Source organism: Anabrus simplex, chromosome 2, assembly GCF_040414725.1.
Source record: "Anabrus simplex isolate iqAnaSimp1 chromosome 2, ASM4041472v1, whole genome shotgun sequence".
Taxonomy (NCBI): domain Eukaryota; kingdom Metazoa; phylum Arthropoda; class Insecta; order Orthoptera; family Tettigoniidae; genus Anabrus; species Anabrus simplex.
In genome coordinates, this window is record NC_090266.1 from 960,456,622 (window position 1) to 960,469,269 (window position 12,648).

Below are 12,648 nucleotides of genomic sequence, written 5' to 3' on the forward strand. Positions count from 1 at the left end.
AATCAATACATGGTGGGCGTTGATCTTTCTGACCACTATGCTAGCTCATACGCATTCACACGTACGTCAGTGAAGTGGCGGGAAAAAAAAAATGTTGTTTAGGCTTCTGGAGATCACGACTGACTTTGAGCAAATATTTACTCAGTGTGGAGCTAACTATGAGTTGCATGCATTGAGCATAATTTATTGTATTGTTCAAGCCAATGTTGGCGGCACAGTTCATTTAAAACTTGTCTGTTAAAACAACCTGGATTAACTGTAAATTTACAACAACAAAAAATTTCCAGATTTCACCGGAATAATTAGAATTCCGAGGAGCCTTTCTCATAGTTTACTTAACAAAACTTTTGGTATTTTCTTGCTATTTGATTTAGGTCGCACCGATACAGATAGGTCTTATGGCAACGATGGGACAGGAAAGGCCTAGGAATGGGAAGGAAACGGCCGTGGCCTTAAGGTACAGCCCAAGCATTTGCCTGGTGTGAAAATGGGAAACCACAGAAAACCATCTTCAGGGCTGCCGACAGTGGGGTTCGAACCCACTATCTCCCGGATGCGAGCTTGCAGCTGCGCGCCTCTAACCGCACAACCAACTTGCCTAGTAAACAAAACTTTAAACTTGTACGAAATTAAAAATTATTTTAACTTCATATTTGCCAAAATATTTAGGGATTAATTTGTATTGTACCATCCCACTTGTTTAATTTTTGGATGTACTTCAAGAATACAAAGTTTAAATGTTAAGATAGTGATGATTTTCTGATCATCATAGTTTGCCAGGATGGATTTTACTTTGATGGTTCTCGTTTACTGAATCCTGCCGATCTCCTTGGATCCACATATTTATTATTGATACATGTCAATTCTGTACTGAGCACCCTTAAGGTCACTCATGCACTCCGTTTATCAGCCGGTGCTTACAACTATATGATTAAACTGGCAGAGTCGATACAAAGTGCAGGATAGCTAAGGAAGAAAGTCTGAAAGAGAAGTTGCAGGTAGAAAGTGATGTCCTATTTATGCACTGGGTGGCCTGATAATCGGTACTGGGTGTATAATGAATGCAATATCGGCACCTCATTGTGTGTTTGTTTTGTTGCATTCTGACCAAGTATCATATAACAGAGATTCGTCACTTATGTGTTAAAACTTCATTTGAGAGATGCATGTGCAGTGTACAATACAGTTGCTTTAAAGCAGTGACATATGGAGCAAATTCACTGTAGATGTTTTTCCCATGAAGATGTTCTTAAAATGTGCATTCTATCAGAAATGAATGAAAAATGGGTGAAGTGGAAGCAGCATAACTCTAGTAATTCTCAAAAGTACAACAATTAATGTTATTTGTTTTGAAGCGACTCGATATAGCCCGGAAATGTTGGCAACGATTTTGTAATATAACCTCCCACTTAAGCTGTAAGCAGTGGTTATTAATCCTTAGCATTCAATCTTCCTCCTCTTTTTCCCCACACCTATGGGATCGCAGGTGCGAACTGTGTCGCGCACGTGGATTTGTCCCCTGCTTTAAGGGTGGATGCCCTTTCTGCCGCCAACCTCTTCTGAGGCAAGATGTATTCACTATTGCGTGTATCTGTGGTGGTTGGTTGTGATATATAAATAGTAATCATTTAATTGCACAGATTAATTATTGGCATTTTTTCTGTCTTTATTAGGTTGCCAAACTGGATTTTGTCTCTTTGACCGTAGAGGTGATGATATCAGCTAACATTCCCTTGGAGAAGGCAGATCACCCAGCTTTCAAGGAATGGGTGAAGAAAAATATTGTAGGCAGAGGAGACCTTCCAGAAAATATGTTCTTCGTAGGATATACTTGCCTCTCTTGGCAAAATCGAAGAAGGGAGAGTTTGTCATAGCCGTAGAGAGCAAACAAGTTGCTGTCATCTGATGAAACAACTGACAGAAGGGGCAGGACAATTTTTGTTGTTCTGCTCTCTACAGTGGAGCCTTCCACATCACAAGACCAGTATGAGGCAGCAGTCACTTAGTTCGAGGCAGTGAATGGGCGGACGTGTGCTCGAACAATTACAAAGGCACCGTGGGACACAAAAGTGAACTTTGACCAAGTTGTGGCCTTAGTAACTGCCTCAGCCAAATACGTGACCTCGTGTTTTGGTGGATTAAGAACTACTTTTTGGTTTAATGATCCACCCAATCAATACGCTTCACTTTACAAGTGAAAATACATTTAATCTCAAAATATTTTATGCATTCTTTGGTACATGCTTCGTCTTTTATTTCAGACTTCTTCAGCCATAGCATCTCAAAATTTACGATTTAAAATACAGAAATATTACTGTCCAGTAATTAAAAATTGATGAACCCATGTCCTTTCTAAAACATTTAAAAACACACTAAAATCAATACACTCTGTTTTCTTATAATACTGTACAAAACTTTCATAAAAATTTTTTTTAACATGTTAAAAAAAAAATTCATAGCATTATCCTCTAATGTTGCTGGAGGTTTGACATAGCTTCAGTGTACTGAATGAGGTGGAAGTTAGACTATGGCCTCGGAAATGGGAGAATAGGACCTTATTTCTTAATTCGTCAACGGGAGAATACTGAAGCTTTCAACATAATAAAATTCAAGAGACAAGGTCCTCGAATAGATGTTCTTCCATACGGCCGGCCAGCTCCCATCCGCGCCTAGCTCTGATATGCTCTGACCTCAAGCAACATTAATTAGAAAATTATTCTATGAAGTCTTCAATAAAAGAATGCATAAAATATTTTAAGATTAAGTATATTCTCACTTGTAAAGTGTAAAGTGAAGTGTATGGATTGGGTGGATCATTAAACCAAATATTAGTTCTTAATTAAGCTGTATCAATACAGACCTATCTAACGAAATTTGTAAATTTTGCTGGATTGTCACTCCTTTTGCCAGATGACTCTCCTCACATTCAACGCATCAATGCTGGGTACATAAGGTCAAGCTAGTTGGTGGTGTGGTGAAAGAATGTCTGTCATTCCTGAACAAATTAGTTGTTTCCATTAAGCAAACATTTCCCCGTGCCAGAAAGAAATGCATGCCTTCTGACAGTTCCTGTAGTTCAAAGAATCGGGGGCTGGGATATTTCCAATTCCTGTTGCCACAAGGTGGAATTCCTGGCTGGAAACAGTTGAGTGGCTGGCATATAACTGGGCCATTCTTTTTAAATTTCTCCAATTCAATGATGGGAAAGAATCATTCACCACCACATCTTCACATCTCCAGAATACAGGGTCTTTCATACAGAATGAACTGATTTTATCAAGCTATATTTCCCCAACAGTCAGTAGCACAAGATTAAAACTAAGACACACATCTTTGACTGATGATCAAGTTTAGTCTTACAAGTGTTCAATATGAACACAACCAGCAGCAGGGACCACCATTTTATAGCAATTTTACCACCTGTCTATAACAAACTGTTGCATTATTTATTTTACTAATAATAGTAGTCTTCCAATGTCACTATTGCAAATACTTTCACCAAATGTAAACTTCTCACTCATAGCATAGTCTTTAAAACCAACATTGTACTAGTCTTTTACCATATGTTAATTTTCTTTCAGGTCTTTTTATACATTAGTTTTATTTTATTTATATGTAAATCAGGTGCCTGATTTTTTTCAAGGTTAAACCCATGGCTGATGATGCCTATATGTTAGACGAAACAGGTACCATTTTAATTAACAAGTCAATGTAATTCAACAAAGACAAGATTTATTGTATTGATTAGGTGGTCAAATTAATAAAATAACTCATTGTTATTATTTCAATCATTTTCTTCTAACCGTGCAGTTCGCGGTTGACCAGGGCTTTTTCCTTTACACAAACATCCTGTTTCGAGGGCCTGTATGCGTCGCCGTTAAATCTCCTATGGAACTCGCGTTGCACCGTGACCACAGACCCGGTCTGTGTGAGCGCAACAACACAGAACGCTTTGTGCTGAGGCGTTGCCATTGTTAGACTCACGTTGCAATTGAGTGAACTCACAGCTGTACAGGTTTAATGGAGTTGGGGGGAGGGGCGGGGGAGAAGGAAGGAACGGAGCACTCTACTGACTACTAATAGAAATGTGAGGCCACGCCCTTTGTAACAATACGCGACTCGTTCCGCTGCATGGCTTGAGTACGGTGCAATAAGCCTTCGAAATCGGTTCATTCTTGATGAAAGACCCTGTATAATGGAATCGGAGCGACCTCTTTTCGTTACATCTATAGCATCGGTGATGAAACCCTGCTCAGACTGCAGAAAAATTCCAAACCAATTGCTGCAGAAGTGCATCCCAAACTCCAGAATTTGAAGAAGCGTTTATGAGTGGTTGAAGTAGTAATTTTCAGCAGCAGAGTCCAGCAAGAGCAGGATGCCCTAAAAGGTAATCTTTGGGGCAGAGCGATGGAGGAAATAAAGTAAGACGGCAGGCCATGTGCATACAAAGTTGGACAACCTGATATTGGGGGACCCAGCCTGTACATTTTTCGAGCCAGTGTCTGAGCTCTTCTACAGGCAGAATGTGTTGTCACAATCTGCAGCAGGAGACAAACCGAAGGTTCTATTCAGCAAAATATCATCACAGAAGGGTATTCCCAATGACGAAGAAGCGCTCCCGTAAAGAGATCTTCAGGATATTCTGAAGAAGAATGCGGAAATATCGGTGGAGGTTGCTTTTCAGGCAATGCGTTGAGGATCATCAACCCTTTGTTGATGGTGCACTAAGGGCACTGTGTTTCCAGTGTCAAACGTAAATTGTGAAAAATTCCTTTCAAACATTTCTTGTGTGTTGACTGATTTGCCAACTAATCTCACAATGACAAATTTGGAATTGCTGTCATCCTACAACTATAAACGTCAAGCATGAAGGTAGCAGGGAGGTGAAGTTTGTAAATATCCTTCTTGTCTTTAATGTTTGCAATTTCTGACTTTTTTAGTGGTAATTTTGCAGTTACAATAAACATATTTGAAAACACTGCCTGCATTTTTATTTCCATAAGATCCACATTATCAAAGAATTTGTCTTTTCTGCTCAAGAATTTTTGTTTCCTACTCAAGAATTCAGCACAATTTCATTCAAGAAATTCAAGTATCCCTAACAATGAGCATAATAATAAGAATAATATCAATATTGTAACAGAGAATGAACAGAGTAAGAAAACCAATCACGAAGAGTGAATTACATTCCTACAAATTAACTTTGTAAATCTGACTGTCAGAATCAGTACGGGATTCTGGTGGAGGACAGGAAAGCAAGCCGACTGTTTCCTGTTGCAGTGCAATTACTCCTTTATGAGCAGGTTTCCTGAGGCTAGAAATTAAGGCATCAGAAGTTACCAATAATCTTGAAAGAATATCCTTATTTATTAGTACTCGGGACATCTTTCTAATATAACCTAATTGATCACTTCTGAAATCCTTCTTTCTAGGCCTCCTCAGATAACTGACCTATTAGCAACATGGAACTTATTATTTCAGAACCGTGTACTAAATTTTGTGGACGCTTGGCTGACATACAGAACCATGGATACAGTTCAATATATACAGGATCTCTCTTATAAACCCAGACCGAGTGCACAGTATTTGCACTCTGCGCTACAGTAGCTACCTCAGCCCAACTTATGTTGCGCGTGGCCGCCCTGCTTTAAGAATGTATACAATTTTATATGAAGCCTTACCTTATGAAAGATGCTGGAAGTGCCATCCTTCATAATGAGGGACTTCATAAACACCATTAGGATTTTCTGCACACCAATGGCAAGAGTTATGACTGTTCACATGACCATTAAGATGAAACCAGGCCTCATCAATAAACAACACAAGCTGTGGGTTGAATAAATGATCATTCAATGATGCAAGGTACCACTCACAATATCCCACTCTTCTGAACAATGGGCCCAGGTAAACCTGTACGGTTTGAAGTGCAACAGCTTTGTAGTTCTGTATGCAGATGAAACTGAAACCCCTACTTGTGCTAATTTTGTGAGTGATTTAACAGTTCGTGTGCACGCATGTTTTTATTAAGTACTGAGCCAGTAGTTTCAAATTTATTTAAATTTAAGTGAATCTGTGCTCATGAAGGTGGCACTTCACTAGGAAATTGCTGAACGCATGCATCGCGCACCCGTCGAACCGACTCATACTTAAAATAACTTTTACACACGAAAATACTGTGTTGCAAAGATAACTGTCTCACCATATTAAAAGCTGAGATTCAGACTGACTACTGATGTTAGGCTGAACACGTCCACACTCCTTACAAAGTCAAGAACTATGCATAGAGCTGCTTAGGTCTCAGTAAGTAAAATCGCTGCTGGATGGCCTGGGTTTATAAGTGAGACCCTGTAGCTTCTATGTAGTATTCAGATATTCCTTGAATGCCTTTAAATTAATTTCGAACCCACAAGAAATGGTTTGCATATAATGTGAAACCTGTGGATCAGGTTTACTTCAATTCCAGTTATTTCTGCACTTACTTCTGCATCCCGGAAGAATTGACTGCGTTCCCATCACTTATTGTCCCAAAACGTCAAGTCCCATCTTTCTCTGAAATTCCTTTTGGATTTCATTTTTCCTTTCTTTGACAACAGCTTTTCCTTCAGCCCCTCTAATATGCCACTTTTTTAACATTTAAACGGTAACTGATATGGAGCAAGCACTCTAAGTTAAACGAATCCACGCATGTAGGGAAGATATTCCAAAGGAATACATTTCCATATCTACGTTTCCAATTCGGCAGCTTATTGAATTCATTTCTTTGGGACTTGCTCCACACAGATAGCATTTCTGTGCTGCATTGCCTGTTAAGCACTGCATACTTTTCCATCAATCATTGTACTCAAAAGTGAATGAGTAAGAGTTCTTCAGTGCCAATATTTATTACAGATGGCTGCAAACATGTGATCTGGTTCTCAATCCTTTTGATCTCTTTGTTTATTACAGCAGTTGATTCTTTGGCAAATAAAAATTTAATAGGGTGGCAGAGTCTGGGTGATGATGTTTTAGGATTTTGCCATACTATTTTTCGTAATCTATAATCTTCATTTCCGTATTGACGAATTACACAATTAAAAATAGGAAAGAATTTCCACCAATCAATACTTGTTTTTTATTGCTTATATTAAGCTACAGGACCGGTTTCGACCCCATATACAAGGTCATCTTCAGCTGAATCATGAATACATATTTATATGATGAAGCTTTGATTAAATTGCATTGTCAAAGGAATGTTATATGATGATGTGCATTTAGTCACATACAAATGGGGCATCATCATATAACATTCCTTTGACAATGCAATTTAATCAAAGCTTCACCATATAAATATGTATTCATGGTTCAGCTGAAGATGACCTTGTATATGGGGTCGAAACCGGTCCTGTAGCTTAATATAAGCAATAAAAAACAAGTATTGATTGGTGGAAATTCTTTCCTATTTTTAATTGTATACTATTTTTCTGTCCTCAGAATTAGATATCAATCATACTGGGACAACGGATATGATAAATAAATATTCATTTCTGCAGGTTTCATCCTGGAAGGGCTGCTTATATTGACTTTGTCCTGCACTACCATCACATCCCCATTTACTTACAAGTGTAAATGAAGCATCATTCAATGTTGGAAAAGTGGCAGTTAAAACGTCATCTTGCACTTTCACCAAACGACTACAGTAGAACCTCGATAATTCAAAATCGGTTAATTCAAAATCCCACCTAATTCGAAGCAGCTCTCATTCCCGGAAGCATGAGGTACGGTTTTGCATGTTATTTAAATTGTTTAATTCGAAATACGGATAATTCGTAATTCGAAGAACAATGTCGGTCCCTATTACTAAAATTCAGACTTTTAATTCATAACTGCCTTTACATTTTAGAAAAGTTAATATTTTTCAGAGTATTTTAAATTCAAAATTAATCTGCATCATTTAGAATGCGTCTTCTGGAACCTGCTTGGGGAGTTAAAAATCGTAATTCTTTTGTATTCAGCGTTTTAACCCTCCAGTACTCGCGCGGGGTAATAAATTACCCCAACCTTTGGAAAACAGCTGCCGATTTCTTCTGTCACATACTGTACACTGGGCTGATGTGTACCTTTGAAGGACACTGTGTGTGCCTCCTGAGCTGTCTATCATAAATCTTTGTGCGTCAGTACGTTTCCGGCAGTGACACAAAGCTGACTGGGGTAACATATTGCCCCATGCGAGCACTGGCGGAAGTAAATTGGCAGACTCATGCTTTGTGAATTTTCATTCTTGTGTGTTTGTTTATTGTGAGAACGACTAGTTACTTTAGTGTAGACAGTAAATATGAGTCGTGATATAGCCAGGAACATTAGGAAGGACCAGGAACGAATTCGTCAACTCCTTTCTGAATTATCTAACGAAGAATTAGTGGATTCAGAAGACGACGGTGAAGAGGACAACATAGAAATTCGGAGCATGATTCACTCTCAGAACAGGATGTTAGCGACTTACCTGAAGAGGACTGTGGCAATACATCAGGGAGTGAAAATGACGACGCTTCAAACAGGCCCTGCCAAAACTACATATATGGACTTGGTGCGACTAAATGGAGCACCATAGTGCCTCTTAAAAACATTCGTACTCATGCTCACAACAAAGTTTCATCGTACTTGCCTGGCTCTAGGATGAAAACACGTGGCGTTACGGATCCAATGACAATGTTTAATTTTTTTATTGATGAATCCTCAATTGCAATGGAAGTGGTGAAACCTAGGATAGCTGTTAGAGCAGCACAAACAAATTTACCTCGCAGTATCAAAGTGAAAGCTTTGAAAATAAGTTCAAATGGTAAGGAAGAAATTTCCCAGCCCTCTCTGACTCCACCCTTGAAGAGAAAAACACCCGGATCATCCAGACGATGTGCTTTATGTCCTAGAAGTCGGAACAGGAAAAGAGGAAACTCTTGTGTGCTGTGTGAAAAGTACATGTGCCAAGACCATTTCAGTACCGTGTGTGAAGAATGCCTCAACAAGAAAACCGATAGTGACTAAAAGCAGAGGTGCCAACCTTTGAAGTGGATTATCTGTAATCGCCCTCCGCCCATGATAAAAATTTCGAGTCAAATCCAAAGCATGCTCCTCCCTTCTTGATAATAACACCCCTGTTGCCCTTCCCCCTAGCAATCTATTCGAAAGTATATCATATTAAACAATAGCAATTGCACACAACCTGTTAGTTATATGATAAAACATTCCTTGTAGCGTGTTTCTCACGCAGCAGCAGGTTTTCAGTGTAGGTTTTCTTGAAGCATCCCTTCCACTCTGATGACATTTTCGACTTCTGAACCATAAGCGTCAGTGCAGATGTGCTTAATGTAGGCACCACTTCTTTCTCAATCTTTCTGACAACTGTCAGTGCACTTAATGCGGCAAATACAACATTTTTGAAGGATTTATAGTGGAGAAGAGCAGCGTTTGAGCTCCTTCATTCACACTGAATTTTACAACGCTTATGGGTAGCAAAAGGAAATCACGATCGAATAAGTATCATTGTCAACTCACAAGCAGTGAAATGAGGACGATTTAGGAGAAATGTTCAATCCTTTCGAGGCTTTTTCCTTCTTTTCTTTTTTCCGTTGAAAACTATTTCTCCTAATTACGTCATCTTTTCCGTAATAATTTCCCCTTTGACCGTAATTCCGTAATCGTGAGGTGAAATCCGTAATAATTACGGACAATCCGTAATAGTTGGCACCACTGTGAAAGAGACTAAACGTCAGTGTTCAAACAGTAATGAAGTGTGACTGATTTTCATATTTCTAGTTTTAAACTACATGAACTAGAGTGTTGTAATGAACGACATTGTCTGCTTTGAAGTTATGCAAGATATCTATTTTCTGCATGGTTTATATATTAATGGCAATAAAAGGAGTTTAAATAATTGTGTTTTATTAATTTAGAGGGCCCTTATTCAGGTGAGTCATGAAAAGAGCATAATTTCATTTTTAAGTTACAGTAAATATACATGAAAGAATGGTGGAATTTTTCCAAACAACAACGAGATCTCATCTTGAAATTGATGGACTGGATAATGAAATCAATGGATCAGCTTCTGATGGATAATTTTAAAATTTCATGAATCATAATATTTTGCATAGGTGTAGTACGGATGCACACCTAATACATACATAAAACTCAAAATGGGGAAAGACTGTTTTTTATAGCCCTTGTTAAAAAGGAAAAAAGGCCATATTTAAACAAAATTTTAGACTGCAGAATGCGCGAGGAAGAACCAAAATTAATAATTACAGTAGAATCTAGATAGTTCAAAATCGGTTAATTCAAAATCCTGCCTAATTCGAAGAAGCTCTCGTTCCCAGAAACATGAGATACGGTTTTGCACATTATTTAACTTGTTTAATTCAAAATATGGATAATTCGTAATTCGGAGTACAATGTCGGCCCCATTTCTGAAATGCAGACTTTTAATTCGAAACTGCCTTTACATTTTAAAACAATAGTATGTTACAGAGCAATTTAAATTCAAAATTTATCTGCGTCGTGATGGAACACGTCTTCCGGAACATACAGGGTTGCGTGCAGGGGTAGCTTTCTGCACTTTCACACACTTCAGTGTGTCTACAGTGTGCTTCATAATTGCTAAGTTTGAGTGAAATCGGAATTCTTTTGTATACAACGTTTTAAGGAATGCCGTAATATCACGCAGCAGGCAAGGTGCAGAGAAACAGAATCCGCAAACACTGGCGATGCTGACAGTTGATCAAAAAGCGTGGCTCATATAATCAATTCATAGGGACTGAACAATATTGTCATTGCCAATGAAACTGCATTGTTTTCTTTTAATGCTGAGCCCAAATGGTCTTATAGTTTTAAAGGAGAAAGTGTCTGCCGGGACATCGTACAAGGGTGTGGGGATGGGGGTCATTGTACTGTGTTGCAATGCACACAGAAGCGAGAGAATTCCTTCCCTCATCATAGGAAAGTTCGATAAGCCACAATGTTTTAAAAGGGCGTCGGGCACTTTCCGTGAAAGTACAACGCATCTAAAAATGCAAATGGTAGAGTAATCCAAAAATATAATGCATTTGCTCAGGGGAACCAGCATAGTTTATCCTCCTCTTTGAATCGTGTGATTTTTTTCTTTTGTTGTGTGAAGTTATGTTTGTCAGCGATTTATCCAAGTGCATTATTTGAACACTGTTTTGCACCTTGTTGGATACATTTCGGAAATAGTTTTTTCCATGGCATTTGAAAGGTTTAAACTGTGATTCAAGGTGGTTGCATGCATTAATGGGTCTTAGAATACTTTGTGACGTGGCAAGCGTTTACATTTCTGAAGTACGAGAGAAGTGCCATGGTGGGAAATCGTGCAAAGATAGAGTAACTGTATGGTGTTTTCATGCAGAAGGAAGCGAGAGACTTTCTCCCCTCGTCATAGGAAAGTTTGATTAGCCACGATGTTTTAAGGGCATCGGGTACATTCTGCGCAAGTACAGGGCATCTAAAATGCATACAGTACAGTTATCCACTGAATAAAGCACTTGCACATGGGAGCCAGCATCGATTTCTCCTCCTCTTTCAATCGTGCTTTTTTTTCTTTCTTTCTTTCCTTCTTTCTTTCTTTCTTTTTCCATGGCATTTGGAAGGTTTAAACTGTGAATCAAGGTTAACTGCATGCAGTAACGGGCCTTATAATATTTTGTAACGCGGCAAGGCTTGGCACTTCTGAATTACGAATTGGCGGTTAATTCGAAATCATGTCATTTGAAGTCCGATTTTTGAGTCCGAACAACTTTCAATTAACGAGGTTTTACCGTAATAACAATCTAGTTGTATATATTTTAAAAGTATGTACCTTTCTCTGCAAGATCCATTTTTCTCATTAAAAATATCTTAATACAATCACTAGTTAAGAGATTCATCTGAACACGCTGCAGACAACTGACAGTGCGAGACACAAGTATCAGTATGGGATGCAATGTTTCCACAACTGTAGAGATACAATATACCACACACAGCTTTAAAAGCTATGCAGTCAGGTATTATCTGCATAGTCTAGAAAATAAAATAATGCTCTTTATAAAGGTAATAGGTTAGTCGAAAATGTATTTTTGTCCTGCCAGATCTCCAAAAATTTTCACTGTGTTGCAGCAAGATTATTAGTGGCCACTGTTCCATTTATACAACCATTAATATAAAGTTTATACCATAACGTCTACAAGAATCAGTTGGAAAATGCTCATCATCCAATGGAATCACAGTTGCTCGGATTAATTTAGTTAACGGGAATCTTTGCAGTAAATGTTTAGAATTTTCTTTTTACACCCAATCAACCTAGGGTTACAAATCCACTCAAGGTACATGAGTAAAGATGTACAACTCAGAAAATGATTCATAATTTTAAGTTCTGAACACAAGACATATCTTAAAAAAACTGTCCGAAATGTTAGTTAATAGAATAATTTAAGTATTGTTTACAATTAATTATATGAATTATATATTATAAGATAAAATAATGTCTTACCTTCCGATATCATAGGTTCAATGGTAAAACAGTTACCCGGCTTCATAATACCAACAGCTTTATTTTCTGGAAAATGACAAGACACGTTACAAGTAGAAGTAAAGAAATGAATATGTCAAGATGCAGGATGACAAGGG

At 38.2% G+C, this 12,648-nt stretch overlaps 1 protein-coding gene across 1 annotated transcript in view; it reads right to left on the bottom strand.

Moving 5' to 3' along the window:
* LOC136863220 (methionine aminopeptidase 1) overlaps positions 1–12,648 on the bottom strand; it is a 405,036-nt gene that overhangs the window by 17,402 nt on the left and 374,986 nt on the right. Inside the window, exon 8 of the mRNA XM_067139589.2 lies at positions 12,512–12,577. Coding sequence (XP_066995690.1) covers positions 12,512–12,577 — 66 coding nt within the window. The remainder of the gene's footprint in view (positions 1–12,511; positions 12,578–12,648) is intronic.